At 43.1% G+C, this 25,154-nt stretch overlaps 1 protein-coding gene across 1 annotated transcript in view; it reads left to right on the forward strand.

The window, feature by feature from the left end:
* Nucleotides 1–25,154, forward strand: part of RASGRF1 (Ras protein specific guanine nucleotide releasing factor 1) — a 670,043-nt gene that overhangs the window by 554,592 nt on the left and 90,297 nt on the right. The window contains exon 20 of the mRNA XM_069624182.1: nucleotides 16,077–16,137. Coding sequence (XP_069480283.1) covers nucleotides 16,077–16,137 — 61 coding nt within the window. The remainder of the gene's footprint in view (nucleotides 1–16,076; nucleotides 16,138–25,154) is intronic.

A 25,154-nucleotide genomic window follows, 5' to 3' on the forward strand; every position in this document is an offset into this window, starting at 1 on the left:
AGGACAGGCATGCTCTTCCAACCTGTTAATATAAATGTAAATTAGTTGCATGGAAAGGATGTTTGGGGGGAAAAGGTTCTATTGTATGATTGGGTGACACAAATATATGATCCCACGGATGGCAGAGTTTTAAAATCAATGGCCAACAACCATTCTACTAATGCCAAATCTTTTTAAGTGACTTTGATTATATCCTTTTACAGATCAAAGAGGTCCTGGAATCATTGATCCTCTATTATGTCCTCACGGATGATTGCTAAACAGCCTTTAGTGTTCCGAATCCAATGCAATGGTTTGTTGATCAGAGCTTCTAAATGTTCCCTGATTCCTTGGTCAAGCTTGGGCCGCTTTGTCTTACAAATGCATGAGGAGGTAATCATCTGAGTGGCTGTAAGGTTGATTGATCCAATGCTAGCTCTGTAGAGATAATGGCAGGCTTTGTACTAGTCTTAAAAGCATAGGAAGACTTATAGTTGAATCATTCATAGTGTCATTTTTTTTACTGCAGGTTTTTGACTCTCTAGAATTATTCTGATGAATAATACTTTAACAATTGCTTCTACCCTCTAAAAGGAGGGAAAAGGTTGCATCAGCATTAAGATACGTATTTGGTATTTTCCTATGTTCCTGTCCTCAGTCGGGTTGGTAATGCTAAAGTCTTCCTCAGGTGTAATTGCTCTCTGCAATATAGTTAGGCAGGGTCTTGTTGTTGGGGATATTTCCCCCCTAGAGAGTGGTCCCTGGGTCTTGATAGATCATCACTTAGGAGTTGTAGGTTCCCGCTTAAAGAATTAATTATGTTACAAATTTTAGTCAACTCTCCTTTCAGCCACAGAATAATTTCAATATTAGATTGCCAATTACAGCTATAGCCAGTACTACAATAATTAAACAGTGGCATAAAACAAACCTGCTTTAACACTTTTCTCTACTCTTTTACAAGATTTAGATGGTCACTGTCCAGCAGTCCTGGAAAAATGGCATTTTGCTTGATGTGAAACATGAAGATTGCCTATTAGTTTAGCAGTACAGGGTTGTGTGTCTAAAGCAGCAAATGCATTACAGGGATCACCTGGCAACCATCTAGGGGTGTTGCTTGAAGCAGATCATCTATTTGAAAGAGAGATTCCTTCAGCAACTATTACATGAGTGTCCTTTGTTGAATCATTTTCAGTAGGATACATCCTCTTTCTTGAGCACCCTGAGGCAGTTCAAAAAGTGATAGGTAATCTACATCAAGGGCCGTGTTCAGCAATGGATTTTCCTGGCTGATAGATTGTGTGTATGTTGTTTTGGTGTGAACACTTGGATGTGCTTTGTCAGTTTCTTTTTCATTTACCTTTGGGTCACAATCATTCAACAGTACCTCAGTTTCATTTATTAAATCACTTGCTTCCTTTACTGGTTACAGGGCTGAGGTCACTTCCTTTTTCCGTTCTGGGAGGGATAGATCAAGGCACCTTTTCCTTTTATTAGACATTTCACCTGGGTAGAAAGAAAATAAATAGGTCTCTGATGAAAACAGGAGCAAGTAGCAATGGGGGCACACCCGAGTGTCTGGCAGGATGGCCATGTAGTCTGACAGCCTGCCACATCAATGAATGTAGTGCTTAAGTGCTTGAAGGTTCCAATAACAAAAGCCTCACAAGAGGATAAATGGACATAAATCAGTCAGTGCCATCTGATAGAGTCCGCTTGGGGGCGGGGGTTGTGATCAGAAGTGAGCTCATCCCCTCTACGTGTGAACAGGTTGGGTGGCAGCCGTTAACGGAACTTCAGATCTTCTGGGCAGTGTCTCCAGCATAATAAGTATATTAGACTCCCAGCTCTCAGCAGGCAATCACAGCCCTCACAGCTGCCAGACTGCACTTTCAGAACTTTGCGTGCTTTGCACGTTCAGGCCTTTTTCAATAAAGCTTCTGAGTCTGTGGCTGATCGGCTATGCCAAGGTTCAAATGACCGTCTCCTCCTCTGATCATATGTGCAGGCTGGCCGACTGCGAGACTGCACTTTGGCACTCTGTGCTTCACAAATTCAGGGCTTTCTGAATGGAACATCTGGACCTGTGGCTGATCAACTCTCCCAAGGTTCAAGTGGCCGTCTCCTCCTCTGAATACACATGCAGTCTGACTGAATTCCAGACTGCGCTTCGGCACTTTGGACGCTTCACAGCAATTTGTGCAATTAGTGTTTTTTCGATTGGAGCTTCCGGGTCTTTGGCTGATCAGCTCCCTCAGTATCCAAGTGGTCTCCCACTCCTCTGATAATATGTGTGATCTGGCAGACTGCCAGACTGCACCTCAGTACTTTACATCCTTTGTGCATTCTGGGATTTTTGAATGGAGAATCCGGGTCTGTGGTTAATAAGCTCCCTCAGGGTCCAAGTGGCGCTGCCCCCTCTAATTATAGGTACGGTCTGGCTATTAGGAACATTGCTGCACCTAATAGCCAAAAGTAAAAGTGGCCTTTTTCTGTAGGATTATACTTTATTAACCAAGCGCTAAATGATAGTAAGACTGTGATAAACAATCTTAATAATGGAAATTATAATAATAATAATATTAATAAGAATAATAAAATAGTCTTGTAAAGCACCCTTCTGCCATTTTGTTGGCCCCGCTGTGCATGGCTCTGTGAGAAAAGAGGAGGGGTGGTTGTCAGGGGACAAGGGTAGAGGCAGATGTGAAATCTACAGTGTTGACTGGTGGAGGTTGCAAGTATCTGTATGTGCCGGAGTGCCTTCCGTGGAATTGAGATAGTAGTTTGGGTGTATGCTGTACTGAAAGAAGAGTCCAAAGACAGAAAGTGTAAAGAATGCTTCGGGCAGTTCTTTTTGTCTACCAATGTGGGGGTATGTGGTAGACCTGACAAGAGGAGTGTTGTTTATATATTATAGGGCGGCTGTCGCCACCTATAGTTAAGGTGAGTTGGACTCCCTGAGGAAACCTCAAAAATGAATTGCTATTACCTTTTGACTTGTGTGACGAATTTTGGTTGAAATTGTGACGACAACTAGGTACACGCTTGCAAACACCCAGGCTCCCTCCTCACTCCTTTCCCCCAGACTGCAAAGTTGGGGAAAGATTTGTTAAAAAATAAAAACGTTATTAAGAAAACAAAAAAACACAGTTTCAGCGTACTCGCCATTCATTTTCTCATGGACAAAAAAGGTCTATTTTTGCCGGACCGCACAGCCCAAACCGCTGGATGGATTTAGACATGGGGCAAAACAACTTGGGCACAAACCATTGACTCGCAGCCCTTTTGTGGTTTGAGGTTATTCCATTCAGTAGTTTTTTATAATATTGGATGGAAAGGGGGGTTCCCCTTTTACAAAATAGATAGCTATATATCGAGTAAATTACGAAGAAACTGGGTGTTTATAAATCAAACAGCTTCCATTGTTTATTTTCTCAATGCGAGAGATAACCATGGTTATAGCCAAGGGTATCGGAAAAATGAAATGCAGTAAAAAAGGCTTTTGCGAGCTAGAGGTGGGGGTGGGCAAGAGGACACCAAGTGACATTTAGGAGTTGGAGGGGGGTCTAGAGGCTGAGGTTGCAACACAAAGCTTTTCTGTAACCTCAGCTATCAGACAGAATAGCCACGATTAGCCGACATTTCATAGCAAACTGCATCAAAGTAACAGCAAGAGTTGTGGGGGGAATGGGAGAGGGCAGGGGAGGTGAGGAGGCCTTCAGTGGAGTGGGGGAGCTGGCACAGATGAGGGGGCACTTGGTAAGGACCTGGGGGGACAACAAAGCATTATTCTGGAAGTTTTTCCGACATTCGCTGGCATGAAACTACACATACCCGTGGCTATCTGTAGTCTGTACTAAACTAGGCATCGAGGTCTCACGTCCATGCAGTAAGCAGGACCTCTGCTTAGCTTCAAAGCAGGGAAAGAGCTGACCCGTCACCCCATGTTGCCTAATAAAAGAACAAAAGTGACAACATGAGCAACATGGCCAAGTGGGGCCACCCCTGCTTAGGTTTGAAGCTAAGCAGGGTCAATCCTGGTTACTACACAGATGGGAGACAGTCTGCAGTCCTGGATGCTGTGTGTTTTCTTAGTTTTAAATATCTCATAACACACTAAGAAAACACACAGCATCCACATTATTTATTTTTAAACCGTGCTGCTGTCAGTCTTTGAAAGTATTGCACTCTAAAGATCAAGCTGCCATGACACCGACATCCAGGTAAGGACCTGCTAATACATGGAGAATCAGAAACAGTTTATTCAATAAACACAGTATATAAAATATAAGCAGCAGAGGCCGCTTGTAACGTGTTTCGCCACCTTTTGATGGCTTGATGTTAAGTTATGTTATGTTATGTTATGTTAATTACATTTCTAAAGCGCACGTTCACCCGGAGATATCTTGGCGCTGGGGTAGGCAGAAGAGTACAGCAACAGAAGGATTAAAACAGATGGGTCTTAAGATCACGGCGAAAGGTCAGATGGTTATCGCTGGCACGAAGATGCAGAGGAAGGCAGTTCCAAGTTATTGCGGCCATCACGGAAAAAGCACGGCCGCCCACCCGGGACAGTCTGACTCGAGGAACAGCGATCAGTAAAGCCGACTGAGAGCGCAAAGGTCGGAATGACACATAACAGGAGAATTCTTCCTGTATTTATTCAGCTCCTTGATTGTAAAAAGCCTAATGTACCAGGCACAAAGATTTAAAAAGAATGCGCTTCTCGATCGGCAGCCAGTGAAGTTGTCTAAGCAGCAGAGTCATCTGAGCACGATTGGGGGGGCAAAGCACCGCCCAGGCAGCAGACTTTTGAAGCATTTGAAGGCATCTGATGAGGTAGCTCGGCTGACCTAGGTAAAGAGAGTTACAGTAATCTGTGGTGCTCAAAACCATGGCAGCCACCATGGGACCCCGATGTTTAGTAGGAATGAAAGGAAGCACCTTGCGTAGAATCCATAATTTGATCACACAACAGTTCTGGCGTTAGTACACAACATATAAACATAATACAACTCTCTGGTGAAGGAGGTTGTGTCCTTCTTCCATGTTCCCATCTATATCTGGGTGTCTGCCATTTTGTAACATTGCCATATTAGATAGAATGTAGGGTCTTAAGACCTCTCATTGGGTATGTGTGTTTCTTTCCCTCCTTAAAATAGGGCATATATCTGCCATCCAATTGATGTAAACTATAAGCGTAAATGCATACGTATTAATAACTTTTAGATTTTAAAGGTGACTGTGTGCTGTGCAAAATCACAGTGTAAACATATATTTTTAGTTATCTCACTGCAACATTGCTTAATGTCCGAGTAGGCTAGCAGTTCAATGAAATAAAATGACCTATGTCTGGCTTCAATGCCTAGAAAGCACAATTCGCAAATGCAATTGGCATGCCTATTAATGACTGTTAAATGTAAAAGTTACTGTATGTTGTGCAAAATTGCAGAGTAAACACATATTTAGGTATTTTAGTACACACACGGTTAATATGCAAATGAACCAATAATCCAATATTTTAAAGTGACCTATGCCTGGCTTTAATGCCCAGAAAACACAATTTAGAAATGCAGTTTATTAAAATGATTAATTATGAGATTTACCAGAAGTTCCTAAAATGTTAGATGGGTTGAAATACATTAAATGCCCCTGTCTGCTTACTGGCAAGACAGTATACCTAACAGCCAGAATCGTATAAAGTGACTATGTGCAGTTCAAAATTGGCATTACATAAGCTCAGAAACAGTGTAAGCTACCACTACAAGTGGGCAAATGCACTAGTGGATTCAGTTGTAATTATGACTGAGTCATGTGCAAAAATGTATATAAACAACTCCATTCATAAAAATGACCATAGGATTCTGGCTTTAGACCGTCTACGTTATGTTTATCATATTAAGAACCCCAAGCAATGTTGGCAACCTTGATGTTTCCATATGTACAACCCAGACATAGGACATTACTAAATGCAAAATGTAACAAGTGCAAGGAAATCCCATACCATAAATGTCCACTTCAGGGGGCTGGTGAAGAGGCAACAGTATATATAACCATAGAGAAACGAAAAAAACACGACATGGATAATCAGCAGCAAATCTAAAATGTAGAAGACTATAGTGGGATAAATCTGATTAAAATACATCTATAAGGACCAAAGAACAGAGAGGGGAAAATGGAAATAAAGAGGGGACGTTGGGTGGGGGAACGGGTGGAGGAGAACAACAGAAAAGGAACAGAATAACTGAATATAAATATATAGAGAGACTTTTTTCAGTGAAAATCTTTTAAGACCTTATGGTTAAGTTCTACTAATAAAAAACCATGAAATTCAGTGAAAAAACTTTTGTTAAAGGGATGTTATGGTTGCAAAGTAAAATGTAAAAAAAACAAGAAAATACGTCAGTTATGGTTTGCTATGCAACCATAACTAGCATCACTGTCATGCACTGCTAAGACTAACACCCAGGAGATCACAAATGACTTCATAATTTTCCAAAACGGCACCAAACTTTGCAAAAAAAATTAAAAAGCGGTTCTAAGATTATATCCCAAAATTGCAGTTTCTTGGTATGGTGCCAAAGTTTTAAGCCATCCAAAAACTGCTCTTCACTGACCCTAATGCAGAAATATGCATGGATGTCCTCGAAAGTTTGTCAAGTTTGCGAACATCACATGAATGTCCCCGAACATCTGAGATGTTTGCGGATGTCAGAGATGAAAAAACACCCAATTTGTCTTTTCATGCCCATACCTCATCCCATCCTCATCACCCCCTCATCACCCCAGCGATTGTTTCATTTGTTTGACAAGTGTAATGTTGTGTTTCATAATGTGTTTTTACTGCAATGTCTGCAAACTAGGGGCGCAGTTTGCAAATCCAACATGGCATCCGTTTCAAAGGTTTTGATGCACCAAACGTTTCAGTGGGTGCTTACAATGTCTGCGAACGTTACGCAACTCTCGAATTGGTCCAGATGTATCCACAGACACCGAATAACAAAGTGAGCCCGCAGAGCGGATGCAGTTATCACACATTTTGTATGACTTACATTATGGGCATTTTGTTAAAATCTACCGAATGGATTAACAGCAAATTTGCAAAAGCACGTTTTTGGGACCAGGCCACTGCTTCTCAGACAGGTTTGGTGCAAATCCGTGCAGCAGTTTGGGCTCTAGGCCCAAGCACACATTTTTCCCATTCAGGTCTATCTGGATTTTAAAGGTTTTGGTACCGCCCTGGCCGAAAACACACAAAACTTTGAAAAATAATTAAGAGATGGGCATATACTTTTCATGCAATATTTCATGCAAATTCTGCAAATTCTGCCAAAGCTATAAGCTGCCCAAATATGGGTAAGCAACTTAATCATAACTACAGGGCCACTACTGCAGGTCCTGTAATATAATATGGCCCAATATGGTTTGAAGATCTATGTTCCCAGTGCTCTCTGAGAGCTCAGAGAGACCATTTATTTGCCTTTTGCTGAATTGCATTCTGTTATTTGTAGTCTTCCAGTCAAGATGGGGGAATGATGCCACAATTATACACTTTTTGTCTAACATAGTTCTATAAGGATTTATGTATTTGAGTGACACTATGGTATCTGTAATTTTCAAGTTATCTTTATAAATCAGAGTATTGTTGAAAGCCAGACATGGGGGTGAGGAGGAGAAATTATGAGAGGGCAAGTAAGTCATGAGTATTTGCCCATGATGTGGAAAGAGAGTTTGCAATCCTGCACAGTGGTGTAGTTATTTTGCCCTGAGTGTGGCTGCTTTTCATGGCACAAGTAAAGAAGACATGTGGGTGGACAGCAAATCTTTTTTTAGAGAACGGACTCATCCCTTTGGGTTTTTTTGAGGTTGGCAAGTTTGCTCAAGTATTTGGCTTCCAGGATTTTACTCAGTTTGTCATGTTCACATTGCAGACGCTTACCCACAAGACCACAAGCATTTGTTTCGTATTGGGATTTTGTATTCTAGGTAATATTTCAGTACAAATTGCATGGTTTAAAAGGTGAGCACCCTTTATACTTTGCCAGCATATTTATTGGAACATTTCCTCTCTCAGGTTATTTTTCGGGTGTTAATTACTAAGTTCAATGCTATTTTGTCTTGCACACTTTCTTCTAAGGTGAGGGTCAATTGTACTACATTTGTATATTTCACTTTAAGATATATGGTTACTGTGCATATATTCATGGGTGCCAGCTTTTGATTTTCGCTATGGGGCAAAAGTACCCAGGCATATGTTATTCTTGCAGCTGGCAATATTGTTCCCTTTTCGGTTATGCTTCAATGCAGTTAGCTGGAGTTGTGCGATGTATCACAATAGTCTCCAAGAGACCGGCCATAAAACAAGGGGCTTGTAGCACGCTGCTTAATCACAGTGTGTGATCATTGGCAAATAATTTAATCTCACAGTGAATTGCCCAAAATAAAGAAATTGTGAGTTATCAAAGCCTGCCGTCTTTTATACATAACAACACCACTGTCAAAACAGGTCAAAATCAGTCTGTGATTGGTGAACATCTTTGAGCAATGGTTGCATTAAGGTGAATTTCAAGGTTAACCTCTCAAACCTGAGCATATGTTATTCTTGCAGCTGGGCATGAGAGATATTACCCTACTGCACGCAATGAAACAATAAAAGAACGTGTGTAGGTATACTGGAAAAACAGGTATCCGCGATTGTTTGAAGGGGCACATGGGAAAACACTGATAAACACAGAATCTGAAATGTTTTGAAAACACTGGAAAACCACCCCCAGAAGTAAAAAAACAAAACACTGAAAACTGGAAATCCTAATTATATTTATACCCGTGGCTATGGCAAAAAAGTAATTAAAGAAATGTGTTTAGTCATTTTAACAGGTACAGTGAGGACAGGGGTGAAAAATCACTCGCCATGGACATGGCTAGTGGGCAGATATTGATTTAAAAAATACAGTGGGCATGGTGGTTTGGTTTTGGTTTCAAATGGACAGTGAGCACGGCTGAAGGCCATTGCTAGTGGTCTGGTAATGTTCTCAAATGGACAGTGGCTAAGGCTGAAGGCCGGGCCCACTGGCCATGACCGAAGGCCTTGGCTAGTGTTCACGTAGTGATTTTAAAAATACAGTAGGCACCGTTGGGGCCATGCATACTGGCCATGGCCAAAGGCCATGTCTAGTTGTCTGGTAATGTTCTAAAATGGACAGTGGGTATGGCCAAAAGCTGTGGCTAGTGGTCTGGTAGTGTTCTAAAATGGACAGTGGGCATGGCTGAAGGCCGGCCCACTGGCATGCCCAAAGGCCATGGCTAGTGATGACGTAGTGATTTAAAAACATACAGAGGCCAGGGCTAGAGGCCGTGCCTACTTACCATGGCTGAAGGCCATGGCTGGTGGTTTGGTAGTGATTTAAGAAACTACAATGGGCACGGCCAGAGGACCTGGCCACTGGCCATGGACAAAGTGGTCTGGTTGTGTTTCATAATGGACAGTGGGCACGGCCGGAGCCCATGGCTAGTGGCACAGAAACATCTATGGAATAACAAAACCCTTGCAATTCAATGAAAAAAACTTTTGTTGCAGGAATGTTAAGGTGAGAACTTAATGCAAAATAAAACCTGAAATTCAGCAACAGCCACCTTAACTTCACATCCACTGTTGCACAGCTTTTGACCACAATGATGTCAAAAGATGACATCTCAGATGACATCACTGGTGACTTCACTAATTCCATTATCTATGACATCACTGGAGACATCACAAATTACATCATATATGACACCACTGATTACTTCTGTGATAGGATTAGACAAAACATCATTTATGAATTAGCTAATGAAAGCTTTAACTAAATAACAATTTAGGTTGTGACCTTAGCTGTGCCCTCTGCCTTGGCTAGGGGCTAGTTATTGTTGTACAATATACAGTGGCCATGGCTGATGGCCGTGTCACTGGCCATGGCTAAAGGCCATATATAGTGGCCCTTTGATGTGTTAAAATGTACACTGTGCACAGACGAAGGCTGTGACCACTGACTATGGGTAAAGGCCATGGCTACTGCCCATTTTGTGTTATAAAATAAACAGTGGGCACGGCCACAGGCCGTGGCCACTGACCATGGGCAAAGGCCATGGCTAGGGCTCCTTTAGTATTTGAAAATATACAGTAAGCATGGCCAAAGTCTGTGGCCAATGTACATGGCTGAAGTCCATGACTACTACCCCTTAATTTGTTAAGATATATAGGGGGTACGACTGAAGGCCATGGCTAGTAGCTGGTTAGTGTTGTGAAATATACGGTGGACACAGCCAAAGGCTGTGGCCACTGGCCATGGATGATGTCTACAGCTTGTGGCCCCTTAATGTGTTCAAATATACAGTGGGCATGGCCAATGGCCATGGCTACTGTCCAGTAAGTGTTGTAAAATATATAGTGGGCACGGCTGAAGGCCTTGGCCACTGGCCATAGCCAAACGCCATGGCTAGTGGTTCATTAGTATTTTGAAATATACAGTGGGCACGGCTGAAGGCCATGGCCAAAAGCCATGGCTAGTGGCCACTTAATGTGTTCAAATAAACAGTAGACATGGCCGAAGGCCGTTGTCACTGGCCATAGCTAAAGGCCATAGCTAATGGCTCCTTAATGTGTTAACATATAAAGTGGGAACAGCTAAAGGCCATGGCCACTGGTCATGACCAGTTAGTGTTGTATTGTAATGTGTGATGTCACCAGTGATAGCATAGATGATGTAATTAGTGATGTCATCAGTGATCTCATTAGTGATGTCATCTGTGATGTCATACGTGTGGTAAAAGCCTGCATAATAGGGTATGCAGAGTTAAGGTGGCTTTAGCTGCATTTTATTTGTATTTTTGTGTTAAGTTCTTACCTTAACGTCCCTGCAACACATTTGTTTTCCTTGAATATCTATATATATATTTGTCAAAGTGTGTTTGTATGTTCGGGGTTGGCTCCAGCCCCATAACAGTTGGTGGGCTGACATTTTGGCCCAAGGTCAGCATACCAGTCAGGGGTGTACTGGCGATAGTGAAATTTGACCAACCTCGCCCATTCCCCCTGCAGAGTGGTGGAGTTGGAACTAGCCTTGTGCTATCAGTATAGGCGATTTTGGGAAATTGCCGATTTTGTGATTTTTCAAAAATAGGAGGTTATGACACAATAAAACATACACAATGCTATAGCAGACCCCCAAGTGCATGTCAGGTACAGACCTGCGCAACAAGGGGTGGTACCACATATATATATATATATATATAGGCTGGTGATTGTGGTCAATGGGTAACTTTGGGTTGAGTTGGAAGGTGGAAGGGTGAGATTTAAAGGGAGGTTGGTTAGCTGGGAGTGGACATATGGAGCGAGGGTTGGTGAGGTGGTGGGTGGCTATATGGGAAAAGAGTGGTCAGAGAGGAAGGGAAGATGTAGCTGTGCAAGCATAGCCCTGGTAGTATGTAGAGTAGGCAGGCTGCTTGTTTCCTGCTTCTGGTGATAGTTTTAGTTCCCTTTTTGGTTTCATGGCATATGTTCCTTGTAGGTTCATTGTGGTGAGGTGGTTGGTGGGGTGAAGGAAGGCTCCCGCTATTATCTGTAGTTTTGATGGTTAGATCCATGGGTGTTGAACAAGGCTACTAGGTTTATTGGTTGGACAGTCCCGGGCGGTGGTCAGATGGGCTGATCAGGTGAAGAGACATGTTTTTGGCTGCTTTCTGAAGGTGACATTTAGATGGTCTTCGTCTTCTGTAGTTTTTGGGTCTCAAAATCCAGATTTTGGTTGCTTGGAAGGAGAAGGTGCAGTCTTCTTAAAGAGTAGACACAACACACAGACAAACCAGATAATTGAGCACTCTACTTCTGTCTACCAGAATGGGAACTCAAAGTAGAAGTATTCTTGTTGGTGACACATCTCCCGACTGACTCCTGACACAATCAACTTACCTGAATATCAATGTCGAACCAGTGATCTCTGGATACTGACTTGGTCTGGCCCTGAACTTTATTCCTTGACACTCCTTCCAAGGTCCCTCCTGAATCCCTCTCACACACACCCCATTCTTTTGTATTCAGCTACTATGTCACCCCTTCATCCTCATCCCTGCCCAGAAATAATGTACTTTACTGCAGATGTCAATCTCTGTTACGCTGCAAGGCATAACCACTCACATTCAGTGGTATGAGTGTACCAAAAAAAATAAGTGTAACTGTGACCCGGGAAGGGAGCAATGTGCAACACACTTTTCAAGGGTTGCAGCCATATTGTTTGACAGCCAATTGTGTTGAAACAGATTTCAGTTAAGCTGTAATTGCTATTGGGTGGTAAAGTGGAGAAATGTGCTTTAACTTCACAGAGAACAGTTCCGGAATGGTCAAAATGGTTCAAAAAAGCAGTGCAACTGTTAAAAGTACAAAATAAAAGTAGTGGAACTCTGCTCCTGACCGTTCATACTCATGTCGACCACTGCTCACATTCATGTATGCTGCAACATACTCTATTCACACAGTGATACCGTGACTGTAAAAATACCTCAAATAAATTAGACTTACTGGTTTGAGGTTTTCCTGAATCGCAATTAGTGTCTTGTTCTCTAAACAGAGGAGGACACCTAGGGAAGCAGTGGCAACTCATAGAGTGTGAGGCTGGTTCTCATCTTTGGGGTTCAGCAGATTTTAAGGGGGAAGATTTAATGGATTTATTATTGGTGGAAGGTTGCTGGTGTGTGAGTGTGGAGTGATTGATTGGTTATTTTCCTTCACTTCTTCCCTTTTAGAATGATAATTAGATTCCTTTCCAAAATGGAAGTGAGAAACTTATGAGTTGAGTGGTCCATCAGCTCTCCTGTGATGGATGTGGAATCTAGGGGAACATTCTAAACTAATTTTCATCTTGAACCTTGTGCCAGCCAGCAGTTCCTAGTTTTTGTGGGGGTCTGAGCCTGGTCCCTTTTTGAACTTCTTGAAGAGTAAAACGTGATGTGGTCCTGAAGAGTGGGAAGCTTTGTGGGACAGGTTGAAGAAAGCTTTGGTGGAAATGTTATCTTTTAAATTATCATGTTGACAAGCTTCAGGAGAAGACTTTGGCTGTGGCGTGTGTTGGGAGAAGATCCTAAAACATTGTACTGTTACCTAGGAGCTTGTTAAATAGTTCCGGACTGGATAAACATTTGAGGAATAAGGTATCAGTAGGAAGGTTCTTATATGTTCAGGCTCCATAGCGATGGTGCGCGAGACTGCGAGCTTGGCAGCCCAGGCAGCACTCGAGGAGCATGTACGTGCAATCGCTGGGAGTGTGTCTCTTCAACACGTGCTCACTAAAGACAATATCTAGAGAATAGAACTTTGTTGTGCATACTGAGCGCGCTACCATGTACATCAACATGAAAGCATGGGTTTAGAGATGAAAACATGGGACAGGGCTCAGCCTAGGGTATTTTTTGGAATGATGTATTGGGGCAGAGGTGATGGGTGGGAGAGGGTGGGTGCCAGTGGCCTTATTTTAGAGATGTTCCATTGAAAGCATAGGAACATTTAGGCAGATTTCTTTTCCCGGGGTGTGCCTGGGCCCCAGAGCACCCACGTATTCGGCACCACTGTCTCGGGGGGATTCATCTAAAATGTCTTGGTAAGCACGTGTACAGGCGTTCTTCCAAAGAAGAGACACATCAGCAACAAATAAACTCAGAAAAAGGTTTGATTTTGACAGCAGCCCAGAAGGTAAGGAAAAGCCAGGCAAGACTCCTAGGACTGAACTCCTTGGGCAGAACTTCCATTAGGGAGAGGGCCCATTGCTGGACATGGTAAAAGAAAATTCAAGGTGTCAATAGGTTGTAGCTCATCTGTTTTGAGGAAAACATTCGACGTTTAAACAAGCTGGGAGCAATCCAATTAAACTCCCATCAGCCTCTCAGCAATCAGCAAAGATAATCAGATGAAGGAAGATTGCACTGAAAAATCAGGAAAAAGAAGGGACAGATTGCATCATAAAGTGTTCACCTTATGTTTGTCTATGTCCTACCAGATTCCTGTTAGAATTGGAGGAAGCAAAGACAATGGAGAGTGAGTGAGAAGAAAAACAGATCTGATATTTTTTATTTTATCCACTTCCCCTTTCCCTCAAGAGTGACAGGAGTGCAACTGGAACTTCAAGCAATTTTAGACTTGAGGGGATCTATGGGGCCAAGAACATCAGCAGGACTCAGCAACTGGGAACTGACATTAGCCAGGTTGTGTTTTCTATGACTAGTTAGACTGTTGCCAAGCAATGGATCCTGCCTCCTTACAGGCCTGGTGCATAATGGCCCTCGCGTCAGGTGCATAGTGTTTTAGTGGAGGGATGTCAGAGCTGCTGTTGCATGCTCTTGCCTCATCAGCTTGAGGTACAGTGTGAATGCTGATTACTTTGTAGGTTTGGGCATACTTTTGTTGGAAGATCCATGGATATGATGTCGCAATAGCTCAATATTGATATGATCCATGCTCTGGTTATTTGTGCTTTGTATTTCAATAGCAGAAATGGAAGCATCTTCCTCAGAATTCACCATCTATTGTTATTCTCTCCACTGGTTCTGTTTTATTTCTGTGTGTTCAGTACTCTCTTTGGTTGCTTAGTCACTTTGTGAGTTTCTATCATCACTGTGTGAGTTATATATTTACCTATCAGCACTCTTGTTGCATCATTCAGCATGGGGAAAAGGTAGGCTTTATGTGTCCATATAAGCCATATTCCCCATATTCCATGTCCGCCTCCTCCCCTGCTGCCATTTTGCTTCTCCTCTGCACTCCCCATCTCACCCACTCCATCTGCCCACCACATTCTTACATCCTCCAGTCAGCTTCTCTCTTACCTCCTCACTTTCTCACTCTCCTGATGCCACTCCCCTGTTCTTATCTTCCCTAAGAAAGCACACTTTTCATACAACCTCACTGCCTCGCAACAAAATATGCAGGCGCCAAACTGAATGAGCAGCTTGTGAACACCTTCCCCCCTTTGCTTTTTTGTTTTTCTGGGCTTTGGGGACCTGCGATGGGTGTTAATGGCTATGATGTCTTTGGAGAAGGGCTGAACATCTAGTAAGGTGCTTGTGCCAGTGCCCTCAGTAATGCCCTTGCTTTTCTCAGGCCACTACCTCAATATTTTGGGATAGTACAGGTGCCCAGGTTCCTTACTGGGCCATTGCTTCTCTTTTCTCTCCGTTGGTTTGAAATCACCTCCATTTGTTCTGATGATCAATTATATTTTTGTTGCTTGTTCTAAATTCTTTGAATTATTTGTATATTCTCCTGTTTGATTAAACAGTCTTTTGTGGGTTCTATGTTCTCTGGGTTAGTTCTAGGTTTTCTAAGTTGGATCTACATTTTCTCTCATTGGATCTGTAGTGTCTCTCATTGGTTGTGTACATTCTGTATTTGTTAAATGTTAAATGTTGAATTGGGTCTGTATTATGTCCCTAATGTTTGCTCCACATTGGCTGTATATCTATTAATTTTGTTCAATGCTGTATTATATGTTCTATATTGTCTGTTGGTTTGGTCTTCAATCAACATTGGGTCGCTATTCCATCCATCTGTTATTTCATATTTGCTCAGGTGGTTTTAGATTATCTTCATCTGTTCTATATTTGAATTTGGTTTGGTTTTCCTGTCGCCATTTCCATATTCTCTTCATCGGTTCTGTAGTCTTTCTTCTGGTCCCACAGACTCTGAACTGATTCCATCGTCTCATTCTTAGTGCGATCTTATCCCGCTGGTTCTATATCATCTCCTTGGTCCTGTAGTCTCTGCAGTGGTTCAATTTTCTGTTCATTTGTATTATATTTTCACTTATCTGTCTATATTCTCTCCACTGCTTTTATTTTTTCTCTCTTAGGTCGACATTGTATTTTCCTTCATTTCTGTTGGGATGTCTCTGTCCATGGTTCTGAGGGTGAATTGACACTATTGCCTTCCCAAATTTCCAGAGTCATAGCACTTCCGCGGGCCACACATAAGATAGTTTGCAATGAGTTTTCCTCTAAATCTTTTTCAAATGGAAGCAATGGAATGTTTAACTCTTAGACATGATTCAGACTGTCCGGTGCCCTCCCTTTTGCAGGACTCTGAGTCAAGAAGACCCGGGAGACAATCAGATAACCCTGGAGGAGATTCTACAACTGGTGAGTTTGCTTTCATATCAATAAGCCCCATCTTGGCAATGGGCTCTTCTCACAGAGGAAATAGTCCATCTTGGAGGAGCTGTGTACCGCAATCTTCACCGGCAGAGCTCGGTAATGTACATCACGCAGGTCTGGTAATGCAGCTTACAGAGCGCTACAGTGCACCACGCACTGCACGTCACATGTCCCATACAGCTCTCGAATTTACCACACACCGTTTTGTATTATAGAACACAGGGAACTGTAGTGTAGTCCCCACAACTCTGTGTAGCACAGACAACTCTGCAGTGTACTCCACACAGCTCTGATATGCACCCCAAGCAATATTGAAATGCACGTAACACAGATCCACTATGAATGACACACCACTCTGCAAATGTATCACACACATCTCTGCAGTGGACCTCGCGTAACCCTGACAATGCACCTCCCATAGTTCTAAAATTGCATCCCGCATTTCTGTACAATGCACCACCAAGTGCTCTGCAATGCACCCCACACAGGGCTGTAGCCTATACAGGTCTGAAATGCACCTCGCGCAGCTCTGAGAAGCAGCTCACTCAGATTTACAATGGATCTCACACAACTGTGCAATGTACCACGCAAAACTCTATCCTCACACCACATAAGGGTTTGGCACTCCATTTCACATGATGCTGCTGCAAATCTCACACAGACCCGGTTATGCATCTCACACAGCTCAGCGATGAACCCCCACATTGTTGACAAAGCACCCAGAATAGCTATGAAAATACACCTCATATCAATGTGGATATTCATGCTACACAGCTCTGCTAGCGCGCCTTGTGCACCTTCACAGTACATGCAACACGGCTTTCATTTGCAACTCCCACAGACTGAACAATACACAAGTTGAACTTCACAAAGACCTCCTATGCATCACAAACTTCTCTAACAATGTACACTTTCCTCTGGCAATGCAACACACAGGTCTCTGATAAAGCACTTCACACTGCTCTGGCAAAGCATCTTTTTTATTTTTTTTTATTTATTTTTAATGCGCCGGTAACTCGCAAGTTTCGGGGCGCAGAGACATGGACACGAGGACTAACAGAAATGGGATGAGACAGTTCCTAGAAATCCAAGGTTTAGGGGGTCAGGAGTGGCAAGGTCAGTTAAAGAGATACATTTTCACTAACTTACGAAAGCATAAGTAGGTAGGTTCTTTCCTTATGTGGACTGGCAGATTGTTCCAGATACCTGCTGTGATAACTGGGAAAGATTTTCCAAGTCCAGATTTACGTTTATGAGGCATTACTGCAATCCTACTTTGATCTGAGGATCTTAAGGCACGGCTTGGGGCATAAGGATGTATTTTCGATTTTAGATAGCCTGGTGCCTTCCCGTGGATGCATCTGTGGGCTATTGTAAGAGCCTTGAAGTGAGTTCTGCTCTCAATTTTGAGCCAGTGTAATTCCTTCCTGGCTGTACTGATGTGGTCTGATTTGGATTTGCCTTTGATTATCCTGACTGCGTTATTTTGGATAATCTGGAATGCCTGTATGCTTTTTTTGTTGGCTCCTAGCATAAGTGCATTCCCGTAGTCTAACCGAGAGAGGATGGTTGCTCTAGCCACTGTGGCACAGTTGTTCTCTGATAGATACAGTCTAATAGCTCTGAGGAGTCTCAAGTAATAGTTGAATGTTTTTTTTATGTATTGAGTCTGGGCTTCTGCTCCTAAGGATGCTTCCATCATCATGCCCAGGGTTTTTACTTTCTCAATTACTTTAATGTTGACGTCTTTGATCTTAAAGTTTGTGTAGTCGTGTGGCAATGTGTTTCTGGCTTGGGTGTATCCGAAAACCATTAGCTCGGTTTTACTGCTGTTCAAACACATCCAATTGGAATCCATCCAAAGTTCTATGATGTTATATATTCTGTTTAGATGGTCGTTGTCAGTTTTATGGTCCCCGCTAAGTTCCAATAACAGCTGCGTATAATCTGCATAGTTGGTAAAGAATATATCTGCATGATCTAAAATGTAGCATAAGTATCTGATGTAGAGATTGAACAACAATGGGGACATGCTGGCTCCCTGGGGAACCCCGCAGATGATCTCCCTTTCCATGGAGAGTTTGTCTCCCCAATGGACTCGAGATGTCCTGCCTTTCAAAAAAGACATTATCCATGTTTTTGCCTCTTGTGAGCAGTTGGCCGTTTTGCCCAGGGCTACTTTCAGTAGATTATGGTCCAGTAGATCAAAGGCAGCACTGAGGTCTAACAGGATGAGAAGTCCTGTTTTTCCCTTATCTAAGATGCTGAGCATCTTTGTTTGTAAGTCCAGCATAGCTGATTCTGTGCTATGAGATGGTCTGAACCCAGATTGTTGTGGGTGGAGTGCGTCAGAGGCCTCGATGTGTGCCTGAAGTTTTGCGGTGGCCACTTTATCCATGATCTTAAGCAGGAAGTTGCAGTTGGTTATTGGCCTAAGGTTGCTTGGGTCTCTAGGATCCAAGCCAGGTTTTTTTATTAGTTGGGTAACTGTCACTTTTTTTATGACCTGGGGGACTAGTTGGTCCCTAAAGGAAGTGTTGACAATCTTAGCAAGTGTGGGGGCGAAGATGTCTGGTTTTCTAAAGTTATTTTGGTGGGTAGGATGTTCTCTGCGCATGAGGTAGGTTTCATGGCGGCGAGAGTTAATTCCATCTCTTCTGTGGTGATATACGAGAAATGGAAGGGTCCTATGTTAACAAGTGGTTCTTCCGCTGGCATTTTAATCGTGTTAGATTTATTTAATTGTGCTTTTGTGATTTTATCTCTCGCCTTTTCTAATTTCTCAAAAAAAAGCTTTTTGGGTGTTGTCGCATTCCTGTTGAGATGGTAAGAAAGGTGGCGAGATGGCAGGGGGTTTTTGTCTAAAGATTTCAAGATGTTAAAAAGTTTACTTGAGGCATTTTCTGCTGCCATGATTTGTTTGTTGAAATACTGTTTCTTAGCCTCTATTATTTCTTTCTTGTATTTAGTTTCCGTATTTTTCCATTTTTCCCTATTTTCAAGTGTAGGGTTTTTTTTCCAGGTGTTTTCCAGTTTTCTTTTGGCTCCTTTAAGCTCGAGTAGTTCTTTAGAAAACCACTCTTGCCATTTGCTTTTGGTTCTAAAAGTTTTAGTCTGTAGGGGTGCATTTTGCTCTACTAACATTTTAAGAAAGTCTAAGAGGGTTGACATCATAATATCGCAAGAGTCCTCTTCTTTAGTAGTGGAGGTGAAGTCTTTTATGCATGATTCGAGTTGTTCCTTCTTGATATGTTTAAAGTTCCTTTGCATAATTTTTTGGGGGGGATTGGGATTCTTTTCTTTAGGAGAGGGAAGAGAGACCTGAAACGAGACACTTTAGTGGTCTGACCATATACAAGGTTTGGTTTGATAGTCGTGTGTGTCAAGGTTGTTGGTAATTATCCAGTCCAGTTGGTGACCATTTTTCATGGTTGGTTCTTTATTTGTGATGGTGTAGTCCATATTTAGTAGTGAGCTTTCTAGATGGATGGCCTCTTTGTCAGCCTGATTGCCGTACCATCTATTTAGATCTCCGACCGCTAATGTAGCACAATTTGGTCCTTTCAGGAGGTTTAGGAGATGTGTAAAGTTGTCATTAAATTCCGGGGTGGGAGATGGTGGTCGATAGACTACTAGTAAGTTAAGGCAGTTGTTTTCAGTGGGCAGGTGCTTGAGGTGAATCATTTCGCATCCACCACATGAGGATTTGCCTTGGAAGAGTGCAATGGAGCTTCTAGCTATAACTGCGACTCCTCCTCCTTTTCCGGTTTCCCTGTTGGTGTAGTAAATTATATACCCATCAGGGACAGCAACGTCGCACGTAGGGCCAATGGGGTCAGCGAGCCATGTTTCAGTGATACAGAAGATATCAATGTTCTCCTCAATGATCCTATCATGGATACATTGGGCGTGTTTATTTAAGGATCTTGTATTAAGTAGACAGATTTTCAGGTCAGTACTACTTTTTGTTGTGGAGGGTGTAGCTGACATCTGAGTGGCTAAAGGTTTCTTTTCTTTATGTTTTCTTTTGATTGCAAGTTCCTCTTTGTTACTGTTTTGGGTTTTGTCCTGGATAAGCCGAGTGGCAGTCAAGACTTTGTTTAGGCGGATATGTTTTTCTTGCTCGAGGAGCAGGGTGTTCAAAGGAAGGAGGCCCATTATGATTTGGTTTTAAGAGAAAGGATGTATTTCTCAGTATATCCCGACAGCGTTTTCTGCGCCGGACGCCGTGGACCGGCTTGCCCCTGAAAGCGCCGGCGCTAAAAGCGCCTGACGTATCAGTAAATAGGCAGCAGGTGCTCCTGGGAACTGTAGTTCCTAATGACACTGCAGATTAGTAAGTAGAAATACGAGTGCTTGCTCGTTGCAGTAGAATGGAATACTTTTCAAACATACAAAGATTCTCACAATTTGCAAAGAAGATTCCCACAAAATGATTTCACAATTATTGTAATTGTATCAAGATGAGCGTTATAAAACAACGTTACCCCAGGTGATCAAAGGAAGTAGGCAAACAGTCTTCAAGGACCAAGGGACGTGGTATTAGCCCTCCCACCACAATGCAAAATACCTTCCTCCTAAGCAGTGTATGCAGAGGGTTGAAAAGGGAGTCCGGTGGGACCGGCGCAGACCGGCTTGCCCCTGAAAGCGCCGGCGCTGAAAGCGCCTGACGTATCAGTAAATAGGCAGCAGGTGCTCCTGGGAACTGTAGTTCCTAATGACACTGCAGATTAGTAAGTAGAAATACGAGTGCTTGCTCGTTGCAGTAGAATGGAATACTTTTCAAACATACAAAGATTCTCACAATTTGCAAAGAAGATTCCCACAAAATGATTTCACAATTATTGTAATTGTAACAAGATGAGCGTTATAAAACAACCTTACCCCAGGTGATCAAAGGAAGTAGGCAAACAGTCTTCAAGGACCAAGGGACGTGGTATTAGCCCTCCCACCACAATGCAAAATACCTTTCTCCCAAGCAGTGTATGCAGAGGGTTGATAAGGGAGTCCGGCGGGACCGGCGCAGACTGGCTTGCCCCTGAAAGCGCCGGCGCTGAAAGCGCCTGACGTATCAGTAAATAGGCAGCAGGTGCTCCTGGGAACTGTAGTTCCTAATGACACTGCAGATTAGTAAGTAGAAATACGAGTGCTTGCTTGTTGCAGTAGAATGGAATACTTTTCAAACATACAAAGATTCTCACAATTTGCAAAGAAGATTCCCACAAAATGATTTCACAATTATTGTAATTGTATCAAGATGAGCGTTATAAAACAACGTTACCCCAGGTGATCAAAGGAAGTAGGCAAACAGTCTTCAAGGACCAAGGGACGTGGTATTAGCCCTCCCACCCATCTCTTGCATTACACACCAACAATTCTGGTAGCCCATCTCACACAGCTCAAAGAATGCACATCACATAACTCAATACACAATGCACCTCACATAACCACAGTGCATCTCACACAGCTATGCAATTTGCCTTGTAGACCTAATGATACAACTCACACAACTCAGATTCAACAGCAAAGAGTATCGGTAGGGCCTCTACTTGTCAGAGATTAGCAAGGGCTACAGACACCTTGTTACCTTTATCGACTGGTACATCCCAAATCCACTGGCAAAAGCACAAACAAAAAGGACGAGTCGAGACAAGGGGCCAACTTGCGAGTACAGCGGTGCGAGAACAAAAATGATAATGCGATGGTAACAAAGTTACCACTGCATTACCGCACCGCCGTACTATAACTTTAGTGGTAAGGTGGAGTATTTTCCCACAACAAAATGCTGGAGGTTAATCCTCCTCTTTACCATAAAATCAACAGAATTACTGCAAGCGGTAATTCCACTGAAATCCCCATGGAGTGCTATGAACTCCATAAAATAGGACTTACACCACCTACCACCACTTGTAATCCTAAGGTAAATCGAGGGGCGAAGTGGCGGTAATGCTAATTCCATTTGGTGGTATTTTGGCAGATTTACCACTGAAATACAGCCAAAATTGGAATGAAGCCCACAGTATTCCCTCAACCTGAAACTTCAATTTCCATTCTGGCATTCAGGCACAGCTTAAAATCAAATAGTAAAGTGTGAATTTATAATGTAATGGTACACAAAACGGCTTACATGAATCCATAATCAACTCATCTTGCAATCCCCATTGATGAGTTCTCTCATGGAGGAACCTTTGGTTCCACACATACATGGCAGGAATCCATCAGAAGGCTTTCATGTGAAGTAACAGCACCCAGAATGGCTATTAAAAAACCTGATGCCGGCTACCCAGAATTTAAAACGCATACTTAGGCAATATAATGCGAGGGGGGGGGCATTACCGGTCGGGTAAAGCCTCCGGGGCCATAGCTAGAAGCCCAAGTGAAGCCTTTATAAGAGACTCCCAGAATTCCACTAACTTTCCTCATTTTAACCACATCACCCTCTGAACTGTGCCCATCACCATGACTCGAATCCATTTCTAAAGAGACCAGATAACCTACTCTTCAGGGACCCTCTGGGACCCACCTGTAAGACGCATCAGCCCATCCTTCATCTGAGCACCAGCAATGGCATTTGATGAGTCTATGGTCAGACACCACAAGTGTTGGGCCCCTTCCTATGAGACAGACACTTTAGCTGGCATCTGCAAATTAACTAAACAATGAAGATAGGCCAACCCCCCAATCTCTAAGATGCCTAAAGTGGGCATTGATCTATGAGAGTTCGCTAGAACCTCCTGTCTTTATTTTTCAATGCTACTGTACTTTACTTCCCTTCCTTGCTTATTCCAATAATTCATTAGTACCCTGGAAGGGGGCCTGGCCAATCAGGATGCTCGAAATGCGGGCTGTAATGTATGGTAGAGGCCAGTGTTCCAAGCACCCTGAGGGCTGCTAGCCAGCACCCCCTTCCATCCACCTCTTAGCACCCTGTGCATTTGCTGTGCAGCTACGGGATGCACATTGCTTTTCCGAGTCTGTTCTCAGTGTTTATGACGTCACAGTTATCAACATTGACAACGGACTTAAAGAACTGGCGCGGCACCAGACTGCACAGCAAAGGTACATTTTTTTTTTATTATTTGTTAAAAGACACACCATTAGCACCTATGGTATGCAACTACATGGGTGCTAATGGTGATATGCCCCATGGTGGCGGGCCGATCCTGTCAGTAACGGCACCGCTTTGCTCGGTCCCTTAACTTCGGAGGCAGGCCGTAACCAATAGGGTCGGCCTGTTGCCTCGGGACATAACGCCTGAATATTCTATCACTGAATAATACTGTAAGGTAGTCTTACTCTGATTTCCCAGTTACCAGAGCTCACCAGGGGCCATGCACTGCCTAATGCAGAAACACTCCATCTCTTGAAGGGCTACAAAACCATCAGAAAACCTTGCAAGTGAAGAGTAAATCCTCGCCAGCTGGATGTTTTGGGGCTCCCCTTCCTATGGTTATTTGGAGTTGGGGAACCCAGATTTGTGAAATACAGTATTCTAGACAAGAGCATTTCTGTAGGACCCCATTCGATGAACCTCTCTCTCAACTTTCTGCTCCCGTCTCACAGAATTCACTCCTGTCAGGAACAGCTGTCAGAATGTTGCTTTGCAATAGGTCACCCTACCTGTCAGTCAGCATGCACCCTCACACATTTTTTTGATGTCATATTCGTGCTGCACTGCCCTCTAGAGGGAAGAATGGCAGACTGATGCCCAATGAAACTGGCTACTGGGAGTGATGTCACTGTACTATTGGGACAAGAAAGAGCTTAACGCTGCATGCAACGCTTTAACCTCAAAGCAAATAAACACACCAGTGACTGAGAAACACAAACACTGTTCCTACTCCCAATTTAAGCAAGGCGTGAGAAATTAACCTCACATTGCTTTGCAGTGTGCCACACACAACTCTGATACCACACCCCACACAGCTCGAATAATGCATTTCACAGATCTATGCATTCTACTACACAAAGGTGTGCTATTTTAGTTTACACAACATTATCAGTGTGCAGCACGCACTGCTGACAATGCTGCACAGACAGTATGTCTAGAGCACTTCACACACCTCTACTTGTCAACCACAAATGGCTATGCGGGTCATTTGGCACAGCTCAGATAATACACCTCACACAGCTTTGCTCTGCCAGTGCGCCTTTGTAGGAGCTGTAGTGACAGCATTGTTGGAGCATCTGGATTCGGGGCAGTCTCACAGATGCAGCAGAATTATCCTTCAGATTTCTGGATCCTAGAGGTTTGGGTCATGGGCAGCCAAGCTCTACAGATGCACCCCATGGGCAACAAAGCTATGTTTCGGTTCCACAGATTTTACAGATTAAGATTAAAACCTCCAGCAAAAGAACTGTCCTTGAGGTTTCCATCTCAAGCCTCAAACACCAGAGCTGTCTATCAACTCACTGAGTTGTTACATGCAAAAGCGTCTAAAATCAGGCCAAACCACAGGTTACGAAAATGTGATATGACTCTGCCGGGGGCAAAGCTTCTCATGTTACGCCAATGGGCCAAACTCCATGTTTAGGCAACATAGATGGTACTGGTTCTGGCCTTAAAGAGGGAGATTGTCACCCTTCCCCAGGGGTGGGGGGCATCCCCTTTGGGACTAAGGAAGTGAGGCGGCTACTATTCTTGAGTTTGCATAGATCATAAGTGCAGATTCCTCAGGAACCATTCATCTTTCAGACTCAAGCCTCAGACAGTAAGGCTATCAATCAAGTTGCAACTCAGCAGAAGCAGAGATAGTCCTCAGGCATTGATTTTAGGGTTGAGGCAAAGATGGTCCATATGTGGTGGTATTAGATATAGGGTCGGGGGCAGTGTCATGGCAGTGTACAAGCAATCCTGATTTTGCGCCTAGAAACACTTGTGTACAGGCACGTTATAAATGACTCATCGTATCATATGAAGTGATTGTAAATGCTTACTTTAGATAGAGATTTAAAGTTTGGGCAGAGTTAAATTTGTAGTTCTGGCTTCTCCTGGGGTCAGA

Source organism: Ambystoma mexicanum, chromosome 11 (genome assembly GCF_040938575.1).
Source record: "Ambystoma mexicanum isolate Mex_15411 chromosome 11, UKY_AmexF1_1, whole genome shotgun sequence".
Classification (NCBI taxonomy): Eukaryota; Metazoa; Chordata; class Amphibia; order Caudata; family Ambystomatidae; genus Ambystoma; species Ambystoma mexicanum.